The sequence below is a fragment of the Rattus rattus genome, chromosome 1 (genome assembly GCF_011064425.1).
Source record: "Rattus rattus isolate New Zealand chromosome 1, Rrattus_CSIRO_v1, whole genome shotgun sequence".
Taxonomy (NCBI): domain Eukaryota; kingdom Metazoa; phylum Chordata; class Mammalia; order Rodentia; family Muridae; genus Rattus; species Rattus rattus.
The window spans coordinates 22,467,515-22,492,631 of NC_046154.1; the positions used below are offsets into that span (position 1 = coordinate 22,467,515).

Here is a 25,117-nt window from a genome sequence, read left to right on the forward strand (position 1 = left end):
GATTCTGGGTCTACTTCAGTCTCTTCCTGTGCTCTCTAGCTCTCACTCTGGTTCATTCCGGCTGCTGTCCACCTTTATACACAGCAGGGGAAACTTCCTGGTCTCCTCCCTCCTTATATCCAAACAAAAAATGGCAGAGGTAGCAGGGGGGCTGGGTTAGGGATCTCAGAGCTCTGACTCTCAACACAGTTAGGATCCAAAGGAAACAGGGCTTCCTCTCCCTCTACCCCTCCCCTCTCCCTCTCCCATCATGTCTGTGTCAGTTGCCGTCCTGTTTCATCCAGCCACAGATGTACACCGTCCTGTGGTCCAGTCAGACTGGCTTTTGGTATTTGTGTTCAAGTAACCTTTACTGCACTTCCTACGTTGCCATTCGTTCTATTATGTGCTTGTCTGTCCCTTCCTGCCTGGTTTACAAATTAAGCTTTATCACAGAGCAGAACGTTTGCAGGATCGGTAGCGTCTGTGGCTTCAAGCTTCGTCTGGACGAGACACTGTCATCTTCACACTTGGAAAACCAGACAACTGCATCAAACCAAACCTAACAAAAAAACAAAACAAAACAAAACAAAAAAAAAAAAACCCCAAAACCCCAAACCATGCTGTTTTAGGTGCGTTTTCCATTTATTTATGTTGGGCTGCATTCACAGCTCTCCTTGTCTGTGCACAGCTTGTGAGTTCCGGCTGGACAGGAGTCCAGGGTTTTGGAATGTTCCCTGAGGGGTTCTGAGGTCACTATTCTTTTACCCCTGGCTCTGCCTTTCCTTGTTAGGCAGGTGACTTGGCGACTCCCTCTTCTCTCGCTGGGACAGGGCACAGCAGGCAGGGCTGGAGACTTTCCAGGCTATTGGGTCAGAGTGTAGGGCTCTCAGAAAAGTCAAGCTTACCATCTGGCCCTGGTGGGACTTTGACAGCCTGTCTTGTAGCAGGCAGGATCCGCCCCAGCTATGGGCCTGGGATGCCAGGGGAGGAGTGTGTATGGTGATCTGAGAGAGGCTCTTAGAAGGAGGTCGAAGGCTTCTCCCCAGACACTCCAGGTTCTTCCACATTTTTGTTATGGTTGCCCTGGGAGCTGACAGCCAGTTTATGGCCTTCCATAAAAGTGCTCTGTAACCCTGGTTGTACTGACCAGGTGAGAACAGGCCAGTCATTCAGTTGTAAACAAAGTAAAGACGGTTAACCTTTGGCCTGAGATACTGAGTCAGTGACCTTGGAGGGAGGTTAAATATTAATGATATATAGATAAGAGACCCACCTGTCACCATGTCATTAAGGGGATCCGGTGGGGAAGAAAAGGGGAAACACAGGTGAGCATGGCGGAAGGATACAGTGTATAATCCAGCATAGCGGAAGGATACAGTGTATCTCCGGAAGGCCGTGATGACACAAATGGAGTCCGGTTGTGTGTCAGAGATCTAGGGCAAGAAAGTGATGGAGAGGGCACCTATCTCTCAGGAACCCCTTAGGGACCCCCCTAATTTGTGTTCTGCCAAACTCAACCCCCAAGAATTCAAACAGGGCAGAGAGCATCCACCCTTGGCACAAAGGCCCTGTGTTTGAGTTGTAAACTCCACAACAGGGCCTTGCATTGGCCTTGGGTGCCTCCTGGTAAGGCCTGTCTAACAGGAGAGAGATCCGACAGATGCAGCTTCCTGACAGCAGAGAGCAAAGGCTTCTTCGTGCTGTGTGCAGACACAGGCCAGAGGCCAGGCTGGCAGAGTGCATACGATGTGTCTCGAGGTGGGATGGACAGAAGCCTGGGGCTCCTTCCATGCAAAGAAGGCTCTGTGAGATGGCCTCTGCCCAAATGGCTTCTATAGCATCAAAGAGAAGGCTCTGTGCCATTCGTTGCTTCTCTGGGCCGGTTTCCAGAAGGCTCTGTAGAGACTCCTCTTGTCTGCCCTAGATAGTCCAGTTCCTGCATGCAACAGTCTCTAATCCATGAGAGAATGCCCATGAGCCAATGTGAACAGGAGGCCCTCCTCATGTTTCCAGATTTAAAAAAAAAAATCCCAGCATGAGACAGCGGCCAAGTAATGGACCCCGCCCATGTGCTGGGTGCCACAAAGCGATTTCCATACATTAATGTCATCCTCGGCACTGCCTCAGAAGGTAAGTGTGATAGTGCCCATTTCATTGATGGGGAAGCTGAGGTCTGAGCTCAGTCACTTGCTTGATATCCTGTAGATGATGGGTAGAGGGGCTGGAATGTGAGCCCAGACAGGATTTGATTCCAAGGCCTTTGGATTCCAAGGAGCCATGTTCCTTTCAAATGCTTTTCTCTGGACCCCTGCCTGCAGAAATGTTTTAGGCGACACCGCTCACCCCCTGATGGATTAAGGAGTCACTCCTGGGTGAAGCCACCCATAGCAGGGAAAGAAAGGTTCCCTGACTGGGAGTAAGCCTCTCCCACACTCTGCCCTCGAGTCTTGCTGCTGCTCGGCCAAAGTGCCTAGTATGCTTGGCCCCCCACCTTCCAGTCCAAGATCCTTCGGAGATGGTGGACACCTCACTCTTGGTTAAACTAGATTAGGGAGCTTGGATGGCTCTCCAGATTTCCCTGCATTACCTCACTCTGTCCTGTCTGCTGGGCTCTGTGCCACAGGCCATTTGCACATGCCGCCTGCCTGTTACTTCTCCACTAGAGTCTTCACCATACATCTGGATTCCCACATGGGGCCCAAATCTCCCTCTCATTCTCTCTAGGGAACCCACGGGGGGCTGGGCCTTAGAACCTGTGGCTTACTGGGTGAGGGGTCGTTAGCTGGGTGGGACAGGAGGAAGCCTAGGCCTGCTCGCTCTGATTTCCCTTCAGGATTCCCATTGCACAGTTAGGGCCAAGCCTTTGAAAAGTGAGTCCAGTTCTGTGGACTGCTCCAGCTCAGAGGCCACAGCACTGGGGAGTATGGCCTCAGTCTCAGCCACTGGACCTTCATCCTTTGGACACACAAGGGAGTCCAGCAGGCCCCAGGGGCTTGGTCCCTGGTCTGAGGGGGAACATGAGACAGAATGGAGGTGCAAAGGGAGGGAGACAGGGTGGCCCTCGATCTGCACAGAGGACAGGAGGGACAGCCCCCCCTTCAGGTACCGAGGTGTCTCTGGTTCCTCACTGTGCAATGTGTGAAAGTCAGGTCCGTTTGTGCAGAACCCCAGAGGTGGAGGAAGTGATTTTGGTCTCTGTGCCTCCTCCTCACCCAAGGAGGTGACTTCCTGCAGAGAAAGGTCCTCTGGGAGACAGCTTCTAACAAGTGTGTCTTCCTGGAGCTTGAGGTGTTTGGGACTGGAGAGAATCCCCAGGGTGGAGTCTTTGCCAGAGTCTTCCACACACACAGCATAGGAAGCAGGCCAGCTGTCCAGAACGTCTTGCGGGTCGTAGGTGGCAGGCCCAGTCTTTATCCCCTGTTGTGGTGAGTAGAGCAGAGCTTTGGCATCTGAGGCTACCTGAGGTGCATAGGAAAGGGGCTGCACCTCAGGGAGAGCCTTTGGAGCGTAGGATGGTGGGGACAGTGTCTGCTGAGCTGGCCCATTGGTAGGCTGGAGGATAGAGCCGTCTGACTGCCCTACGTAGGTGACGTCAGACAGGCTGTGCCGCCGCCCCCCAGCTCCAGGTGGCTCCCTGGGCCCAGACACCACCACTTGGGAGTACTGGATGGGCTGAGGTAGACTGCTGGGGCCACTGAGGTCCAAGACAGGGATCAGCACGTGTTCCTGGATGAAACATAGGGGCTGAAAGCTCAGGACACGCTGGACATTCTGCAGGGAGACAAGAATCCACCCTTTAGGACATGCTCTGTTTTCCTTTTCTTTTCTTTTTTTTTTTTCGGAGCTGGGGACCGAACCCAGGGCCTTGCACTTGCTAGTCAAGCGGTCTACCACTGAGCTAAATCCCCAACCCCTTTCCTTTTCTTTTTAAACGTGCTCTTGTGCCTGGTGCGTGTGCTCATGGCTGCTCCAATGTATGTGCAAATACATGTGTGTGGAAACCAGAGATCCAGCATCTTTGACATTTTTCATCTTATAGAGCAAAGCAGGGCGTTGATCGTGACCCCAGAGGCCATGGTTGGTGAAACTTGCTACCTTGACCAGAGAATCCCATCTCTGTCTTTAGGGCACTGGGATTATAGATGTCCTGCCACACCCTCCTAGACTTTATGTGGGTTCGGGGATCCTAACTCTACTTCTCATGCTTGCAGCACGGCAAGTGCCCTACCCACTAAGCCATTTCTCCAGCGCCATGGTGGTTTTTATGCTTGTTTCTTTGTTTTTGATATGGACAGGCAAGGCCCTATGAGAAGGTTGTAGAGGCACTAGGAGCTCCTTTCAAGATGTCCCCTGCCCACTGAGTTCTCCCCAATGCACCCAGCCTCTGAGGCATCTGATGCAGAAGGATCTTGGTTTGAGGTCAGCATGGGCTACATAGTGAGACCATGTTTTGCTACACCTGGTGGAGGAACTTAAGATCCGAGTGTTCCAGGTGATTGACAACCAGGGAGTAGAGGGCCTAGATTTTGGGCTGCCTCAAGGTTGTGGCTTGTACTGCCCTGAGGGGCTGAGGTTGTTGGGAAGGATAGGGATGTAGGGAAGGCCAGAAGAGGTTGGGAGATTATGGGTAGCCAGGGCTGTGGCACTATGGGAAATGCCCTCTGAGCCCTTCAGATGGAGAGAGTTGTCTCCAGGGTATCACTGCTCAGCCTGAGGCTCTGAAGGGGACCTTTCTGCTGGGACAGTGGCGGGGCCCATGGCCAAGTGGGGCCATTGATGAGATGTGGTGAATCCTTAAGGGCTTAGTGATTAAGTTAGGTGTCAGTATCTGAACATTGGAGATTTCATATTGCTGTCTGGAGGCTGGATTCTCATCAAACAAACTGGCAGAGGGTGACCAGGCAGGGCAGACATAGGGGCATTTTGCATTTTGTTTGGTTTTAAATTTTGTTTTTGTTTTGAGACAGGGCCTTGCTATGTAGCCCTGGCTGTCCTGAAACTTCTATGTAGACCTGGCTGGTCTCAAACTCACAGAGATCCTCCTGCCTCTGCCTCTTGAGTTCAAAGGTGTGCACCGCCATGCCTGGCTATTTTTTGATTGGTTAGTTTGGTGTGTGTGTGTGTGTGTGTGTGTGTGTGTGTGTGTGTGTGCGCGCGCGCGTGTGTGTTGTGTATGTGGTCCAGGCTAGCTTTGAACTGGATATATAGCCAAGGATGACCTTGAGTTCCTGCTCCTCCTACCTACACCTTCCTCTATGACTGGGATCACAGAGCTGGCATCGCAGTGCTAAGGGTCAAACCCAGGGCTTTGTGCATGCTCAAGAAGCACTCTACCCACTGAGCTGCACTGCCAGCCCTTGTTACAGTTTGTGAGACAGGCTCTCACAATGTAGCCAAGGATGAACTCAAAATCCTCATCCTCCTGCCTCCACCTTCTGAGCTCTGGAATAACTGCCACTCGGCCACTACACCTGTGCTCCTCCTCCTCCTCCTCCTCCTCCTCCTCCTCCTCCTCCTCCTCCTTCTCCTCCTCTTCTTCCTCTTCTTCCTCTTCCTCCTCCTCCTCTTCCTCTTCCTCCTCTCCCTCCTCCTCCTACCCCCCCACCCCCCCACCTCACCACCTCCTCCTTCTTTTGGTTGTGTTTTGTTTTGTTTTTGTTGGTGGGGGTGGGGCTGGGATGGGGAGCTTTGTAAGACAGAATGTCCCTGTATATTTCAGGCTTGCCTGGACCTTGAGATTCTTCTGTATCAGCCTCTCTAGTCCTGGGATTACACAGCTGTGCCTACACACTGAGTGCTGGCTTTCTATACAAATAGTGAGGTGCTCTGAAGCTCCGTGGAGCCCCAGTGCTCAGCCCTCAATGCTTCCCAAGACCTGCATCCCCACCTGGCTCTGATGCTCGCAAGCCACAGGGCATCCCTAGTCAATTCCAGTGCCCCAATCGCATGCATTCTCTACACATCCTGGCACCTGCCAGACCACCGTGGTCAGCCCTGTCTGCTCTGTGTCACATCTTTGCACTGCTCGGGGGCTCCCCTGTCTTCTGGGACTTGGAGTGTCTCTCCAAGATGCCTCTCTTTAGCCCCAGGTGGGTGACTCACCAGGGAGTTAGGAGGTACAGGTGGCTTGGTAATGTATCTGTAGCCCAGATAACAGAGCAAGCCGACGAGAAAACCCATGGAGAACAGCACTGCACCCGAGAAGGAGTAGGCCCACGTCCGATCTGCAAAAGAGGACAGGAGAAGGCTGTGTGAGGCTTGGAGGCCTCTAGGCCTTGTCCTGAGCAAAACTGATGTGACCTCGGGTTATGGTGAATTCTTCACCATCTTCAAACACAAAATGCATTGTTAGGGACGCAGCTCAGCTGGCGTTGTACTCGCTTAGCATGCGCAAAGGCCTGGACTCGACAAGGCCCCATGCAAGCAGCATGCAGGCTTGCAATCTCAGCACCTGGGAGGTAGAGGCAGGAGGATAAGAAGCTCTAGACAATCCTTGGGCATAGGGTGAGGTCAAGGCTATTCATGTCTGCATGAGACGATGCCTTGAAAACAAGAGATAGAGTAAAGGCCTCGCGCAGGTCTTCAGGGTGGCTCCAACTCTCATAGCCAGGGCCCTCAGAGGGCCATGGATGTCCCAGCCCACATGGGCAGCTCCTTCAGACTCACTCCACATCTAGATACTCCACATCTAGATACTCCACATCTAGATACTAGATACTTGAACCCCCTGGGCTCAAAACCTGCGCATTAGCCAGGATGTGACCCTGCTCAGGGACCAGTCTCTATCATAGACACGGGGACTTCCTCTAAGTTCCTGATATTCAGAGTGTTGTCTAGAAGGATCAACAACCGTGGTTCTTAACCTGTGGTCCTACGCCTTTTGAGGTCCAACAACCCTTTTACAGGGGTCACCTAAGATCACATTATGATTCATAACAGTAGCAAAATTACAGCTACAAAGTATCAGAGATAATTCTTATGGTGAGGGTCACCATAACGTGAGAACTATATTAAAGGACAGCAGTGTCAGGAAAGTTGAGAACCATTGTCCAGACAACTCTGTCACTGTTGCTAGAGGCTTTCCCATCATGCCTTCGGGAAGGAGGGTGGTGAGCAGGCTCCGTCCCCGCAGCTGGGTCTGAGGGCCATCTTGCCTCCCCAACAGGGGACAGAGGGTAGACTGAGGAGGACCAGTGCCCTTTGTCTGTGTAAGGTAAGAAGCTCAGTGTTGGGGAGGAGCCTAGAGAGGTACCAGGCCACTGAAAAGTGAGGAAGGCTGACACTGTGACTTTGTGCTCTCCCGTTGTCTCAGGACAGGCACAGAGGGTTCTTGTCATGATCTGTCCTGCTGTCAGTCCGAATGGTACTTGGGAAAGCTTGGGAGGCAGAGGCTAGTGGAGCTTCAGAGACCAGATGTTTGCACTATATGGGGTTCTGTCCCCTCCCATGTTGCCTCCTTTTCTTCATGACTCCCCTGTCACCCCAGCTGGCCTCAGTGAGGGGGTCACTGAGGTCTCAGAACCCCGACCTTGAGCCTCTTCCAGTCCAGGGTCTTGGGGGGATCCGGGTCAGTCTGAAGTAATGGGCTGGCCCCCTGGCACTGGCACCCCTGTCATTGCTACAGCGAGAAGAATCATGTCATTTCAGTCAGGGTGGGACATGATGGCAACTTGAAGAGGAGGAGCAGCGACATCATCTCTGAGCATCCTCCCTGCTGGGCCACCCTCACTGGTCTAGCATCTGTAGTGACAGTTGCCTGTGCTTACTGGGCTCTTGCTGCATGCCAAGGCTCGCCCAGCAAATCACCAGAACACACCAGGGGACTGGGATGTTCTCCTCTTCCAAGCAGCGAGGCTGAGGCCCAGAGAGGTTCAGTGAGTTGCCAAAGGTCACACAGCTCCTCAGTGGATGAGTACAACCCCAGAGCATATCCCCACAGGAAATGTACAACCGTGCCTCGGTTCCCTCAGTAAAAGAGACGAGGTGAGTCAACTCTGAGACCCCTTCCCCCCACCAAGAGGCTGGGATGATAGTCTGTAACTCCCAGGCATCCTTGAGAAATTAAAACAAGGGTTTCTGGGATCTGGGGAGAAGAGGCAAAGCCTAGACTGAGGTCAAGAGTAGGAAGGTTCGCTCTGGAATGGGAGCGCAGAGTAAGCCTGCAGCAGAAGGGGCTAGCTGTACAGCAGGCGATGGTTAGAGTCTGGCTTCAGGACCAGACAACGCTAACTGGGTTCACTGACCAGCTGTGTGGCCATGGACAAGTTACTTAACCTCTCTGAACCACGTTTCCTCCTATGTAAAATGAGGATGAGGCTGCCAACATTTTTTTGTGGGCAGGATTGTTTTAAAAATTAGGTAATATATGCAGGAGTAGGGATGGAAGAGCTTATAAAACATCTGATATGTTGACAATGGGGTGCTACTAGTACCAGGGAGTGTTGGTAATGTACTTCAGTCTTCAGGGAAAAAAAACATCCTTAGGTCCGTTAGCAAGGAACACCTAAGAAAAGCAAGCTTTGGATGGAAGCAGAGACCATCTAGGGTGAAAGTGGCATTCGCCTGTAATCTCCATCCTCAGGAGGCTGAGGCAGGAGGATCAGAAGCTGGAGGCTAGCCTGGGCTATGGAGGGAGACCCTGTCTTAAAACAACAAAAATCCAAACCCAAACAAAACCTGTGTGCCAGTTCAGTCCAGCTCTCGTGAGGTAAAGCCCACAGGAGGGTGGGTGAGGAGTGGCCTGTCCACCATCCAGAAGCAGGGTGGGGTTGGGCTGTCTCGGGACAGGTGACACATATCTAAGGAGGTTGGGGTGAAGGTCAAAGATCACATTATACATGCCCGGGCTTGGCATCCACAGAGTGGTTTCTGTTCCTACCCTCCTGCTTACCAGGTTCTATTCTGGTGCCTGGGTCCCTCACGAGGGAAGGACATGCCTCATGCTTTCAGCCAAGGCTGGCTGTCCTCCAGCCTCGTCTCCTGCCAGAGAGTGCCCTGGGATTCAGGCAGAGAAGCAATGTCTTGTGGGCTCTGATGGGCTGAGTTTCCCGAGAAAACTGAGGACAGGGACTGTTTTTCGCCTAGGGCCATGAACTGTTGTGCATGTCTCAAACTGAGTTCCAAGGGAGACTTCGATTGGCAGAAGTCACCTGAACACGATGGTTGGGTGGGACCCTGTCCTCATAGACATCCCTGCCCCCTGACGTCACCGTTCTGCCCTAATTGACAGCTGGAAGCATCACAAATCTTCTGCTTGCTCGGAACGTCAGCCTAAGCAGAGAACAGATGCTCCTCGGGGAGAGGGCGCTTTTGCGAGCTTGCTTTGCATTGTAGGGGATGGAACCCCAAACCTTGCCTGGACTCTGTTATCGAGCCATACCCCCAGCCCGAGAATGGAGGTGACTGAAGTGCCCGCCTCCCAGACTGTGCGGGAGTCTGTGGTTCATAGTGTGCTCCCTGGTCAGCCTGGCAGAAACCCGAGCCTTCATTATCACCAGTATGGGTCCTTGGCTTTGAAGATGGTGAGGACCATTTTGTCCTCTCTACCCCCCACCCTCCCACATCTCTATCCCCCAGCGTATGCTCCTTGAGTTGATAATAAATATGTTTGCTTTGCCAGAGTTCACAAAACGCTGGAGAGAGAGAGAGAGAGAGAGAGAGAGAGAGAGAGAGAGAGAGAGAGAGAGAGAGAGATCCAGGCATTGGCTGAGGGTGGTGATTAAACTTTCTCTAAGTGAACCCATCAGACGGCTCAGATGTGCATAAACAAACATCCATCTTAATATGACACCGCCAACCTCCCAGGGCTCTCAGAGCATCACTAAGCATCCCCCTGGTTACAGAGAGGGAGGGGTGGGGTTAAGCAGTGCACCCAGGAATCCTCCCCACCTGGCCTTAGTTGAACTCACCGGGCAGCGTCTTCACTCGGCACATGTAGGGGGCGCTCTTCTTGGACAGTATTTTAGTCAAAATTGTGATGGAGCCGAGGAACTCTGTGTCGGGCGTCAGGCCAAGGAACTCATACTCTCTCTCTTTGCCTTCAAGGTTCTGAAATGTGCAGAGAACCCAGGATGATTGCATAGGCACACACACACACACACACACACACACACACACACACACACAGAGACATATACACATACACACTCTCAGACAGACACACAGACACAGACAACAATACAAACACAGACATGTACACACACACAGACACAGACAACAATACAAACACAGACATGCACACACACACACACACACACAGAGACACACACACATATACATAGATACATATACACACACACACTCTCAGACCGACACATAGACACAGACAACAATACAAACACAGACATGCACATAGACACACACACACAAACACACAACTCGTGCACTCAACTACACAAAACAGACACATGCACACATACATTTAGACACACACAGTTAGACAAAAACAGACACACAGACACTCAGACAGACAGAAATACGCACAGACATGCACATAGGCACCCAGATACATACTTACACTCAACTACATAAAACATACATACAGACATACACAGACACAGAGACACACACACTCGACAAAAACAGACATACAGACACAGACACTCAGACAAAAACAGACACACAGGCATTCAGCCAAAAATACACAGATGTGCACATAGACACACAGACACACATGCACTCAACTATACAAAAACAGACACACACACACACACCGTGCACACACACACACACACCGTGCATACACACACACACACCGTGCACACACACACACACACACACACACACACACACACACACACACACACACACGCCACTGTTCTTTCTTCCTCCTGACATTACAATGACCCCAAGAGCCATCCCGACAGGGCAGCCCTCTGCTCTCCTGTCTTCTCTTATCCTCAGCTCAGAGCCCTCAAGCTCTCCGAACCCCTCTCACAGAACCTGGGCTGTCACACTGCGGCAGCCTGTAGATACGAGCGTGCTATAGGGACAATGTGACTGCCACCATCATCACTACGCCTCTTCCCTGCCTCCTCCACCATCAACCCTGCCCCCGCTCTTAGGTTCCTTTACCCTCTGCCGGCTCTGACCTGCTCTCTCCAGCCCCTTGCTGGTCACTCATCTTTGGCTTGGTCCCTGTCCACTGGCACATTCGCCTTGGCATGATCTAATGAAAGCTCCTAGATTTACAGGGATCTCCTTGAGAGCCTCAGCTGCTCAGTGCATATTTGCAAGGCAACATCCAGGTCAAACCCATCAATACCTGCCTGGCTCAAGGCTCTGGCGATACAGGGCCCTGGGCCTCTGGTGACCCCTGACTTGAGTAAGGGGTTCATTGCCTTCGCTGTCTTGCTGTGGGGACCATATATGCTTCTCTCTTCCCAGGTTTCTCTGACTCCCCTACCTCGGATCCTCTTAACTTGCTTGCCCTATGCCATCCTTGGGGTGGGGTTGGGGGTGGGGCTCCTATCCGCTCCCGTTATTCTCTGGCTGGTTCCACCTGTTTCAGCCCCTCCATGCAGGAAGAACTCTTTCTCTGTCTCTCATCACTTAATGATCTCGTCTGGACTGGTGGCCTCTGGTTACTGATGTATGACTCTGAAGGGTTTCTGATGAGACATTCCCCTTCCGGGTGGCATGCTCCCAAACCCAAGCCCACACCTGCTTCCTGTCCTCTGATTCTCTTTATAGCATTTGGCTTTCCTCATCTTGGAGGTCTGAATTCGAAGCAAACGTTGCTCATCCTCTGTGCGGACAGCTTCACTTAAAGGAGCAGGGTTCTGTTCCTGCTTTTAACTCTGTGTTCCGTCCATGCTCTCTCTTCTCTGGACACACGGGGCCAAGGTTCAAGGTCATGTTGGTGGGGACGGGAATACTGCGTGAAATGGGGAAGATCACTTTTCACTAGGATTCTGTGCATACTGTTTATGGGACCAACTGTCCTCAGATAACATACATCACACGTCTGTGATGGCTGGGTGAGAGACATCCCACATAGGCTCCTGTTTCGACTGCTTGGCTCCCAGATTGGGGCTGGAGGAAGTAGGGCCAAGGGTGGGATGTTGGAGATACTGTGTCCCCGATTCCTTCCCACATCCTCATTCCTGCTTTCTTTTTATTTATTCTATATTAAATTAGGTGTGTGTGTGTGTGTGTGTGTGTGTGTGTGTGTGTGTGTGCACACCTGAGTGTAGATGCCTTTGAAAGCCAGACTCCACTGGAGCTGTAGTTACCAGCAGTTGTGAGCTGCCTGACTTAGGTGCTGGGAACCGAACTTGGGACTTCTGTAAGAGTGGTCCATACTCTTAACCACTGAGCCATCTCTCCGGCCCCGCTGCTCCCCCTCTCTGCTTTCTGTTTGCTGTGTATGAAATGTCTTCTCTGCCATACATTCCTGCCACCACAAATTCTGCCCGAGTACCAGCTCCACAGACTGAGTCCTCTGGAACCGTGAGCCCAGTAGCAAATCCTCCCCCTTAAGTTGTCCTGTCGGGGTCAGCTATGAGAAGGCAATTAATAAAATGACCAAAATGGGAGAAAACTGTCTAAAGGTGCTGGAGAGTAAGCCACAGAGGGAATTCTGGGAGGTAAGGAAGGAATAACGGCTAGGGAAACTTTAAACGTCTTTTATCTGGAAGGCGGATTCCAGCCCACACTCTATGGGGTGGCTAAAGCCGAGAGGCTATGCCATCTTACTGGCTGGTACGATCAGAGGACAGAGTTCCAGTGACCACAGCATCCGGGAAATGTGGAGTCAAGCACAGACAGGAACGCCCTGAGGGGGAGACACAGGTTCTCCGTGTGAACTCTGCTCTACCCCTTGGTGCCTTAAAATGTGTGCTGCATGCATGAGGCAGCTCCAAGCCTGAGTAAAATTCAGAGATGGAGGTGTCAGAGCCTGCAGCTCGGCCATGTTGTTGTCCTGCTAAAGCACCACAGGGAGTCGGGCGTGGTGGCAGTCAGGAGTTGGAGAGAGTGGATTTCGGCCACTTTGAGGCCAACCTTAGCTACACAATGAGTTCCAGGCTAGCCTGGGCTACAGCTGAAGACTCTGTTACAAACGAACAACATAACCAAACCCCCAAAGAACAAAAGACTAACACACACCCTTTGGAGGCTATAACACAAGCCAGAGTCACGTCAACATGGCCTTCATAATATCCAGGATACATTGCAAAACGTGCAAAAATTGTGATTCCCCCACAAGACCAGGACGTCGGGCTCGACATAGGGTGATTGAGAATCAGCTGCAAAACTGTGTTCAGAGAAGTGAAAGAAAATATGCTTACAGTGAATAAAGGTGGGCGAACGAGATGGCTCAGCGGGGAAAAGTGCTTGCCGCCAAGCCTGGGGATCTGAGTTCAATTCCCAGGACCCATTTGGAGGGAGGAGCAAACAAGCCCCTGCCCACTGTCCTCCGACTTCTATATTTGTGCCCTGGCACCGTGCACATTTTGCACATACACATACAGAACACACAATAGACAAAATGTACTAAATACATAAGAAGTCTCAACAGTGCATGTGGAACAACACAATATCTAGTTTTGCAGTGTACGGAGAATCTCCGAATTCTGCATCTTAAAATGGGTGAATTTAGTGGTGGTGGCAGTTGCTTTTACTCTCCCTCTCAGGAGACCAAGGCAGGCAGATCTGAGGCCAACCTAGTCAACACAGTGAGTTCCGGGACAGCCAGGGCTACACAGGGAAACCCTATCTCAAAAAGACAAGACCAACAAAGGAACAAACAGCTGGACTCAGGTCTGGGTATGTAGCCCAGCAGTGCGGTGCTCACCCAACACAAGCAAGGATTTGAGTTTGATCCCACACATCACAAAAATGGCATATGAGTTGCCTCAGTGAAAAAGGCCTGCCATGTGGCTCAGTGGGTAGAGGGGCTTGCCTCCAAGGCTGACAATCTGAGTTCAAATCCCTGTGATAAAAGGAGAGAGTCAGCTCCTGCAAGATGTCCTCTGACCTGCGCACACACGCTGTGACACATGAACGCCCACTCACATGCACACAGACACAAAAATAAATCTTAAAATAGAAAAACTGTCAGAATATTGTTCGCATAGATGCATTTCAGATATCAAAATATAGACTAAAGATGAATGGCTATAAAATAAAAAAGGCACCAGGGCTAGATAGATAGCTCAGACATTAAAGGCCAAGGTTTACAACCAAAACTCCCAAGGGTTCCATTCCCAGTACCCATGTCAGAGCCCATGTCTCCAAGCTTCCCTTTTGGGGCCTGGAGAGACGGCTCAGCAGTTAAAAGCACTCGCTAATCCTGCAGAGGATCCAGGTTCAGGTCTTAGCACCCATATGATGGCTTACGGTTCCAGGGGAATCTGATGCCTTCTTCTGACCTCTAGGGGCAACAAGCATGCATGTAGTATACTGGCATATATGCAGTCAAAACACTCATACACATAAAATAAAACAAATCTTTATATATATATATACACACACACATATATATACATATACACATACACACATACACACATGCACACATACATATATGCACATATACATGTATAAGCACACACACATATATTATACACACTACAAGGACACTGGAGTGGCAATATTCATATCAGATTAAGTGGACTCCAACAAGAGACACAAAGGGGGATATCATCATGACCAGAGGCCAACTTATAAGAAGACTGGTAATAAAGCAAATGTCTCAAATGCATGACAGGAAAACACACAGAACTAAGGAGGAAGTGCAGGAAAACCGTTGATTGAGGTGGGAGTCTACCATTTGACCGCGTAGCCTTCTGGGGCTCAGTGTGTAATGGGAGACTCCTTGTTAGCAGAGTTTCTCCTTCTCTGACCTTGCCCGGGAATTCCAAGCCCATACATATGCCTCTGCCTGAGGAATGTCACATAGCCTCAGCTTCTAGGATTACTTTCCTTTCTCCTGATAAAACCTATTCAGATAGCCCCTGAGATTCCTGAAATGCTTCCCCACAGTAATGAAGTATGCCAGGCACTCTAAGACCCCAAAAACCTTTGTCCATCCTGGATGTCCCTACTCTCAGCCCCCCAGAAACTTTATAAGCTTTCTGTCGCCCTAAGTACAGTTAATCTGCCTACTGGCAAGTGGTCCCGGTGTGGCCATTCACCATAAGTACTCACAGGGCTTCCTGTTCAACATCTCAGAGCCCTCATGAACTGTAACAGCAGACAGTCCATGAGCGTGAGACCCACAGGGAAAACTAAACTTACACACGCATAGCTGAAGAGTTCAGTGTTCTTGTCAGCTAAAAGAAAAAGCGTGCACACACACACACACACACACACACACACACAGACATAGACACACCCACACACCCACACACACACACACACACACACACACACACACACAGACATAGACACACACCCACACACCCACACACACATATGCACACACACACAGGCATATCAGGACTCATTAGCCTCCAGTACCTAGTTTGTGTTTGTAGACTATACTAACCGCACCTACACCTTATCCCTCCAAACACACTTGCTTTGTTTAGAAGCCAAGCAGATGGCAGGCCATAAAATAAACCTTCATGAGTTTAAAAGGACTAATTCAGATAGAGCAGGTTCATGGAGCACAGGCCGAATTAAATTAAAAATCAAGGATCATAAAACCTTTAGTCCAACCCCAAATATTGACCCGAAGGAGCTGCTTTTCTTACGGCGAGGACTCTCTTCCTGTTGTTAGCTCTAGCCCATGATGACCGAATAGATTAGAATTCCTCTACCACCTGCACCCCGGGGCCTCCAGAACATAGTCCCAACAGGGTCCTCAAACCTGTGGCCCGTTCTCCCTCCACACTTGAGGCTCTCAACCTTCAAGGTCGAGGGAGGGGTCCCCTGGGGGCTGGTCACTAAAATCCGGGTCTCAGACAGGCGGCTGCAAACATTTGAGTGGCTGATTCTGGCGGATCTCATCAGCTTGATGGAATTGAGAGCCACCCAGGAGACTAGTGAGGCTGTCACTGGGTGTGTCTGGGAGGGTATGAACGAGAGAAAGCGGACCGCTAAGGCTCTCTCACCTAACGAATGGATCAGTCCCTCTATGGACTTGGAATCTGGCGGCCTCCCTAGGAAGCATCGAGGGGTGGGAAGTGGTCTTCTAGAGTAACGGGAAGTGTGTCCTTGGAGCCTGAATTTTGTCCTGGCCTCTTCCTGTGTCCCCATTCTGTGTTCCCTTCTTCTGTGAGCCTGTACTGCCCTGCTCTGACTCATCCCTCCATCCTGCCAGAGGATGCCTCCGAGACTCCAAGCCGAAAGAAATCTTTCGCCCCTTAAGTTATTTCTGCCAGGTGTTTGTTTGGGCACCCAGGAGCTGTGTTTTGAGTAAGTACCCCAGGAACTTCACGCTCCAGCCCCAGGGGCCAGCTTTGTGAACGCTGTCCTTGTTCCTGCTTCTTTCTCTGATCACAGTGCAACAACGGAGGCCCACCGCCATAAATGAGAGCTTTGAAGGGGTTGGGGATTTAGCTCAGCAGTAGAGCGCTTGCCTAGCACGCACAAGGCCCTGGGTTCAGTCCCCAGCTCCGGGAGAAAAAAAAAAAAGAGAGAGAGAGAGCTTTGCGCTCATCTCAGTGGTTATCTCGGTGGCGGAACGTGGTCCAGCGAGTGGCTTAACCTCTCACCTTGGAGATCAGAGGGAGATGCTACCCCCTGCTCATGGAACCATGGAGGAGATAAGCAACATCCTTGTATGCCTCAGAAAGTTGCATCAACACCCCAGCGTCTCCCACAAGTCTCTTGTGCTGAGCGGTCCCCACAGGTTCGCCTGGTGTGATTCTTGGTTTAGCCCCTCCCTCACCCACTAGGTCATAAACTCTTTGAGGGACTTTTCAGAACTGCAGAAGAGGAAATAAACATTCACCCCACTGAGTCACAGACCAAAGGCACCTGCTGGGGAGTGTACAAGACAGGATCATTTGCATATCCTTTGACAGTTGTGTCAACCTGTAGGACCTGTCTTGAACCATGCCCTCACACGGTTTCCCCCAAACACTTCCAGGAGTAGAGGCTGATGTTAAATTTGCTGCCTGAGAATGGTTCCGGATTCCTGACCCTCCGTGTCTGAGCTTGCGCTATAGACGCACAGCTCCACACTTGGTTTCTATGGTTCTGGGAATCAAATCCAGGGCTTCGCACACGCTAGGCAAGGACTCTACCTACGACCGCAGCCCCATGACGTCAACATCTTCCAAAGAGAATGACCGAGGACATTACTAGAGATGTATTGCTCCCTGGGATGTTAACAGATACCAGGTAAGAGCTAATAAAGCCCTTTGAACCAGTGGCACACGCCAATACTACTAGCGCTGAGACAGGAGGATTGCTGTGAGTTTGTAGTGAGTTCTCTACCAGCTCGAGACAGTGATAATCTACCGCAAACAGACAAACACCAACCAATGTACTAAACAAACAAAGGATATCTTGTCCGATAAATACGAAAATTTTGCACGAAGCCTTGGCTCTGTAGGGCTTGTCAGGGCCCTTGAGCAGGCTGCTGTGTACACACACAGAGAGGGAGGGCGTGGCTCATGGCCCTACTAGCATCCTAGGAACCTATGTTTTGGGGAAGTGCCGTTTTATCGAATGTATCCCCTTTTGCTGAAAGCAACCGAATATGCTTGGGAGGGGATGGGATTCCCGAGGAGGGATGGGGCGTGACCTATATTTACCATTTGGTAGGTGTGGTTGACGTGCAGTTTTAATTGGTAGAACAGGTCATGGAAAATCTCCTCCAGGGTTAGCTGGTGGCCATCTTCCGAGAGGACGGGTGTGAGCGTGGGGTGGACCAGCATCTGAATGGATCTCACTTTGGGGATACAGGTCACATCGGGTGGTCTGATGGTAGCTAGAAACGGGAGAGAGAAAAGCCCAGAATGCTTTGGGGGGGGGAGCAGCAATGAATTCAACATGTCAAAAGAGGCCTTTGAGTGGCAGGTGTCCAAGAACAAGGTTGCTCAGGGCTGAGAGAGGGTGGATGGGAGGTAGCTAGGCAGGAAAGACACCAGCCCTGACAGACTCATGCATCCTCTTCCTGGCATCCTCAGTGTGAGTGTGCTTGGAACACCTATCCCTTTAGTCTGCTGCAATGGCAACACTGGGGGTGTCAATGGCTGATGAGTCCAGAGAGAGTCTAAATTATACCAGGCCCGATACTGTTGCTTCTGTTTGCAAGACTCTGCTCTCTCAAGATGGAATTTTCCAAATGCCCTCCTGTTTTACAATACCTTAAATGTGTGTGTGTGTGTGTGTGTGTGTGTGTGTGTGTGTGTGTGTGTGTGTGTGTGTGTGTAGGCCAGAGGAAGATGTTGGCCTTACTCTGTGTGCATAGGAATTGGGCTGTCATGTGTGTCTGTGCACTATGTGTGCCTGGTGCCCAAGGAAGTCAAAGAGAGCTTCAGGTCTCCTGGAACTGAATGACCTGCCACGTGGGTGCTTGGAATCGAACCCAGGCCCTCTGCAAGAACAGCAAGTGCTCTTAACCGCTAAGCTAGCTCGCCAGTCAGAATGTTGGGCATCTTGAGCTAAGGGCTCTCACTGAACTGGAAACTCATTTCTGCCAGCCTGGCTTGGACACTGAGCTCCTAGCATGTTCCTGACTCTGCACTGTCGTGATGGGGGTGCAGCCAGGCCTGTAGGCAAGCACAACCCTGCCTGGCTATTTTTATTTTTGCTTTTCTACATGGGGGCTGGAGACTCAAACTCAAGTCCTCAGAGGTATACAGCAGGAGCTGACTGAGCCATGTCCCCACCCAGCCCTACATCCTTTTTTGATACTGTAGTGATCTCTGTGGCTCTGTGACAATGCAAACATACGAAATCTGGCATCATTGGGTTTTTATGTGTTTTTTGTGTAATTTGTACGTGTCTAACACTGATTTGTGGTCCTCTAAGATTTAGAACAATCTAGCTGAAGAATGTTTACTCTAATTAAATTGAGAAGTGGAGATGGGGTTGGCAAGATGGCTCAGTGGGTAAGGGTGCTTGCCACCAAGCCTGATGACTTGAGTTCATTCCCTGGGCCCACATGACAGAAGAAAAGAACAAACTCCTGAAACACACACACACACACACACACACACACACACACACACACATAAACGCACACACGCATAGATGCACACATGCATAGATGCACAAATAAATAATAAATGTGAAAAGGAAATCTTAAAAGAAAGAAAGAAGAAAAATGGAAGTAAATGTCCTTAAAAAGGGAAGGGAGTTAGGCTTCCATCATAGGATGAGTTCTTTCGTAGCTATGGAAAATCAGGTTTGGAAAGTGTTTTATAATATAGCCCAGTTCACAACACCATTACATGGAGGAAAGGGTTCCAAAACAAGGCCGTGACACCAGATCAGGAGGCCGAGGCTGAATTGGGGTATCAGATTGGCCTGTGTGCACGACCGTGGGAGCACTTTCTTGGTTGCTAATTGATATGGGAGGGTCCAGCCCACTGTGGGTGGTTCCATTCCTAGGCAGGCAGGCCAGGGCTGTATAAGAAAGTTACTGTCTTTCATGAAGCCTATGAAGAAGTCAGAAGACAGTTTCCTTGTGTGGCTTCTGCCTTGAGCCCTGTGTTCCGCAGTGATAAATTGGGATCTGGATGTGTAAGCCTTAGATAAGCCCTTTCCTCTCCTTTGGTCAGTGTTTATCACAGCAACAGAAAGCAAACTAGGACATGACTATTTTGAGATTAGCCTGGGCTACCAAGTGACGTCGAGGTCAGGCAGGGCTACAAACTAAGAGCCTGTCTCAAAACAGAGGAAATGGTGACTTCATAAGTCAGTCAGTCAGTCAATATCACCACACATTTAGCTTGTGTAAGGTTCGTCATCTGCTATTTATGCATTCATTCATTCATTCATTCATTCATTCATTCATTCATTCATTCAGCGGTCATGTATGAAGCCTCTTCTGTGTACTAAGCGCTGTGCTCATGTACTGCTGGGAACACAGTGGGTCCCTCAGGCTGTCCTGAAGCTCATGTCTTTGTCAGGGAGGTTGAGAGTATAGACAAACACAGTCTTTCTTTCTTGTGACATCATCAACAGTGCACAGGGTCTCTCGGTGTCTGTGGGACTTGGTTCTGGATTGCCTCACCAATGCACAGATCCATCCTTGTCTTAGCCCTTTATGTAGAGTTCTGTGCTCTACCCAAACATGTCCTTTGTATACTGTCACTGAACAATGCCTAATACTATGTAAGTGCTATGTAAACAGATGTGTATCACCCAGAGCTATGTGGACAGATGCAATACAGATGCAATATTTCCCCCAAATAATTTGCATTTGCATTTGGTTGCCTCAGAGGGCCTCTGGCTTTGACTGGCTGAGGTCAGGTCGTCAGGGCTGGAGGCAGGAACTCTCTTTGAAATCTAAGTTGAGCTAAGCCCTCAGACCTTGGGAGCGGCGTAGGCACTGAAGCAGGGGCCAGCAGAGAGTAGGACCTGATGAATAATGTTTCTCCTGAGGACTGGGGTAGGCAGGGCTGGGCCACGGGGAAGAATTGGATCTTCTCTAAGACTCACCAGTAAGGGAAAAGTTGGTGGGACAGATGGGGTACCAGTATAATGGAGAAAAGGAGGAGGAGTCCTGGCTTGGGGGGAGCATCCTCTAATCTAGGAAGTTTTGAGTAAGCATAGAGAAAAGAAAACAACCCCCTGGGGTGTGCTTTGGCCTTGGGGACACCTTCTCAGAAAGCCACATCCCCTACTTGCCCAGGTACAGAGACCTGCTGGGTCCCCATCCACTCTAGAAAATCTGAGAACTCCCCGTCACCCCAAATGCCATCTTCTCCCCTCCCCTCAGGTGTCCAGGCCCCCTACTTACTGTGCTGCAGCGAGCTGAAGCGATCAGTCATCTTAGTGACCGGTGGGCCTCCCGAGCTGACTGCCGTGACCTTGGCGTAGTAAAATTCGGTATGGTTTCGGGTCTCCGCAGTCAGGTTGCAGAACTTCTGGGTGATCCGCTGGCAGCCAGCCTTGGCCAGCCACTCTTTCTCTCCGTACCTGTAGGTGAGGACAGGCAGGGTGTCCTGTGAATGAACAGCTCCGCTAGGCCTGTGGTTTATTAACGATGATAAGGGATCCTAGCATCTACTCAGCATCGAGGCTGTCTGGGTGGACACTGAGGTCAGCTCTCATAACGGTCCTTGTAGGTGTGTATTGTTCTCGAGGGAGCACGCTAGGCTCAGAGGAGAAAACTGTGCCCAGTGATTTGAAGTGGGCATACCATCGATGAGCTAGACAGAACCCTGCCAACTTGAGCCTGTGTTCTGCATTCCTCGCTACTCAGCTCTTTCACAAGACCCTTGAGTCCTAGTCCACAGGGGAAGAGACTGAGGCTCAGAAATAGGGAGTGACTTGCCACACGTTGAAGTGGCAGGACCAAGAGGGGGGCCTGGGTTTTGCAAAACACACTGGAGCTAGACAGAGTCAGGAGGGGCTGGGTGAAGTTTCCATGAAGTTTCCATGGACCTAGACTTCCTCTTGATAGTTATTAGTACTGTATCAGAAAGAGGGCACGCGTGCTAGTGACATCATCTTTCTCCATTTGAGATCTTGTGATGAATAGTACCCGCATTACCCACACTGGACAGACGGTGAAACTGAGGCTTGGAGAAGTTTCCCTGACTGCCCAAGGCTACATGGCTGGAGCTGGCTCTCATACTCGGGCCCTATTAACTGTACTATTAACTCTAATTGCTATCTCCCCACTGTGAGGGAAATGTAATGTGTGGGGACATTTGGAACTGGGATGTCCTGGAGGAGCTCGCGGCAGAGCAGGGTCAGGAGAGGGTTGGGATGGACGAGATACTAACTTCTTATATTCCACACTGTAGACCGTGTCAGGGGCGCTAGCCGGCCCAGCATCCCACGTCAAGATGTTTTCAAAGTTGCTGGACTGGAATTTCACGTGTCGAAGGAAATCAGATGTGTCCTCAGTGGTATGAGCTGCAGGGGGTGGAAGCAGGGTGAGCGAGGCCGGTTTGCAGACTGTGGACCCCCACCTCCACTTTCAGGGAGAGGGGTACCTCATTCTCAAGCATGGTTTACACCCTTTGACATCAGCCCCGTACGTGTTCTGGTCAAAGTCTTCTGAGAACCTCCCCACCCCCGGGCAGCTGTCAGTACTACCTAATTCTAGAATATTTTCACCATCCACAGAAGAAATTGCATATCTGGTGGTATGGCCCATCCTCCCTCCCTCCTCCCCACCCCCACCCCGGTTCCTGGCAACCACAAATCTATATGATTTCTCTTGGGGTTTTCCAATTCTGGAATTTTCATTTACTTAACATCCTAGCTTCCCCACCCCCCCATGTCTGGCTTCTTTCATTCAGCAAGTTTTCAAGTCTCATCCCCAGCATGCACCAGCGTTGTTTATGTGTTTATGTTTTAAGACCGGATAATACTCCACTATGTGGGCATGGATGCATCAGACCTTGTTTATCTATCATCGGTTCATGGACACTTGGATCTCCACTCCTTCCCCACACTGCTTTGAATAATCCGACCATTTATGGAAAAAAAAATTAAGTGGACAGTTGGTTCTAACTCCCTTGGGTATTCATCCGGAGTGGATACAATTGTGTATACAGTTCTCTCGGGCACACATCTTGGTAGTTCTATCTTTAACTTTGTCTCTTCCTCCTTCCCCTCCCTCCCTCCTCCCTCCCTCCCTCCCTCCCTCCCCCTCCCTACTGCCATCTTCTGCAGTGCTATGACATTGGAACCCATGGTGTCGGGCATCCATAGGTGCACACTCTGTCAGGAAGCACTCTGCCGCTGAGTGCCTTGATTCTTTAAGCCTTTATTCTTAATACTTGAGGCATTTACCAAGGTGGTTTCCTAAAGGGGCTACAATGATTAAATTCTAGCCCCACCTCCCCAGTAGTAACTGGGCTGTTAAATTCCCTTGCATCCTTGTGAATACTGTCTCAATTCACGTTTTAAAAATATGTAATTTAGTTTTTTATGTTTCATCTGTTGGCGTTTTCCTGCACGGTATGTCAGTGGGAGAAGTGTTAACTGGAGTTACAGACAGGTGTGTAAGTTGCCACGTGGATGCTGGGAATTGAACCCAGGTCCTTTAGCTAGGGCAGCCAGTGCTCTTAACCGCTGAGCCATCTCTCTAGCCCTTCACTTCCACTTTTTTTTGGTTCTTTTTTTTTTTGTTTTCGGAGCTGGGGACCAAACCCAGGGCCTTGCGCTTCCTAGGCAAGCGCTCTACCACTGAGCTAAATCCCCAACCTCGAGGTTGACATTCTTAGTCCTACTTTAGAGTTCTCCAAGTAAAAGCTCCGAGACTGCACAAGTCCAAAGTCAATCACGTCACACAGGGGTGTAGAAGGTATTGTGAATTCTGGTGAATTCTTTTCACGTCACTACCAGCCATGTTGGCAAAGGCAACCTTCTACACTCAGACCTTGCAGGGAGCAGGATGCTAACATATGGACTGGATCACCATGGGGAAATTATTTAAGCAATTTGATCTTGGCTCTTCAAGTCTAGGATGGGACGGCTTGATTTACTTAGCAACTTAGTTATGACAGCAGCCACTGACACTTGGGAAGGACCCACCAGCTGCCAGCCACCGGCCCAAGCCTCTCCACTCACTGACCGCTCTCACTCTATCTAGATGCTGACTGCCGCCATTCCCATTTTATGAATGGGAAAAACTGAGACTCATCCAGGGCTGCTGAAGTTTGGCGGGGTCCCAGGGCTACATGGGCTGCATGACGGAGCAGCGAGGCAAGGCCTGTGAAGGTGTCCAGCACTTCACAGGACTCTGTCCTGAGCGTAGAAAAGTGTGTGGGAAGAAGTGTCCGCCTCTATCTCTGAAGAGGGGCTATTAGTGGTCTGAGCCCCAGTGGGGGACCAGTTCAAGGAAAGTGAGAGGAGAGAGATCAGAAGGCAGTTTGAGGAATTTACAACAGAACTGGGGTGTAGCTCAGAGACAGAGTATAGCTCAATACCCACGATACCCTTGGCTTCAACCCTCTCACCAAAAAAACCCCAAGCCCAAAGCAAAACCAGAACCTGTCTGTTGGTCATTGCGTCTAGCCCAGGCTGTTTCGCTCGGACTTCCTCAGCTTTAGACAGGGAGAGAGCTGGACAAGCCCATCCCCAGGGTGACCAGGGAGGGGCTTGCTGCCTCTGAAGCAATGTCCCTGTCCATGAAGAGCCCTTGGCTCCCAGTGCCCTTCCCTCAGTCTAGACCTGTGGTGAGAAAGAATGGACAGACACTAGCAGCAGAGCGGCCCTGGCTCTAAACGTACTCAGGACAGCCTGGTTGGCAAGGGTGGGAAAGAGACAGCTGCAGAGCTGTGAGGGCCTTGATAACATATGCGTTTGATGTGTCTATGCCCTCCTCCCCCGTGTTTGACTACAGACACCAGCAGCCGGAGGGGAGGAGGATGGCTATTCCTACAGTCTGAGTCTGCATGGATCTCTCAGGAGGGATCTGTGGGCTGCAGGGGTGAGGTGGGCAGAAGATGGGAACGGCCCATCCCTGCTGTTGCTGGTCCCTTGGTCACACCTCCCTGAATCTGGGTCAGTCTGGGGGCAGCAGCTGTAGCCATCTTTGTTTTCCAGGCACACAGTGGGGCCTCAGGGACAGTGTTCAAGTGTCCCCACTGCCTTTTACCCAATGTGACAGCTGTGCTGAGGAGACAAGGATAACATTCTGCTTGGATCCTGGGCTGGGCAGGTGGGAAGCCAGTTCTAGAGTTCTCAGCTGGGTATGGGCTCATTGGTTGGGCTTAGAGAGGCCGGCAGAAGGAGTACGGGCTTGAGCAAAGGCTTTTGGGTGGACATGGGAGTGAGCCTCAGGTGAGAGAGAGGGTAGATTTGAGAGAAGGCTGGGGTCTGTCTGGAGTAGTTTAACCTCTCTTCCTATGGCTAGACACTGCTGCAGAGCATGCTGGTACTGGGGACAGTTCTGAGTAGGATGTCTGGGTGAGGAGAGGCTGGGAGCTGAGGCTCGCCTACCCCAATAAAAGAATTGGGGAACAGCAGGGAGGGGAGGAGCGGAGGTGAGCTTTCTGAAGTGGGCTAGGTGATCTTGGCAGAGCCTCTCCTAACCTCGGGGGCTAAT

General features: G+C 50.7%; 1 protein-coding gene across 1 annotated transcript; it reads right to left on the minus strand.

Annotated features, from left to right (window-relative positions):
- Nucleotides 1-605: 605 nt before the first annotated feature.
- On the minus strand, nucleotides 606-22,758 carry Il22ra1 (interleukin 22 receptor subunit alpha 1). The gene is made up of 7 exons (XM_032890997.1): nucleotides 22,723-22,758; nucleotides 21,840-22,033; nucleotides 20,849-21,027; nucleotides 17,691-17,866; nucleotides 9,891-10,029; nucleotides 6,085-6,206; nucleotides 606-3,753 (listed from the first exon to the last, which is right to left on the minus strand). The coding sequence occupies exons 1-7, from the start codon at nucleotides 22,756-22,758 to the stop codon at nucleotides 2,812-2,814; spliced, it is 1,788 nt and encodes a 595-aa protein (XP_032746888.1). The 3' UTR covers nucleotides 606-2,811.
- Nucleotides 22,759-25,117: the final 2,359 nt, after the last annotated feature.

Bases quoted from the DNA above. Each gene is read 5' to 3' on its own strand.
- Il22ra1 (XM_032890997.1), bottom strand. From the start codon at position 22,758: ATGGGTTCCAATGTCATAGCACTGCAGAAGATGGCA. The intron at 17,867-20,848 runs GTAAGTAGGGGG...TCCCGTTTCTAG, and splicing joins CTTCAGCTCGCTGCAGCACA to CTACCATCAGACCACCCGAT. The intron at 10,030-17,690 runs GTAAATATAGGT...TGCACATTTCAG, and splicing joins TCAACCACACCTACCAAATG to AACCTTGAAGGCAAAGAGAG.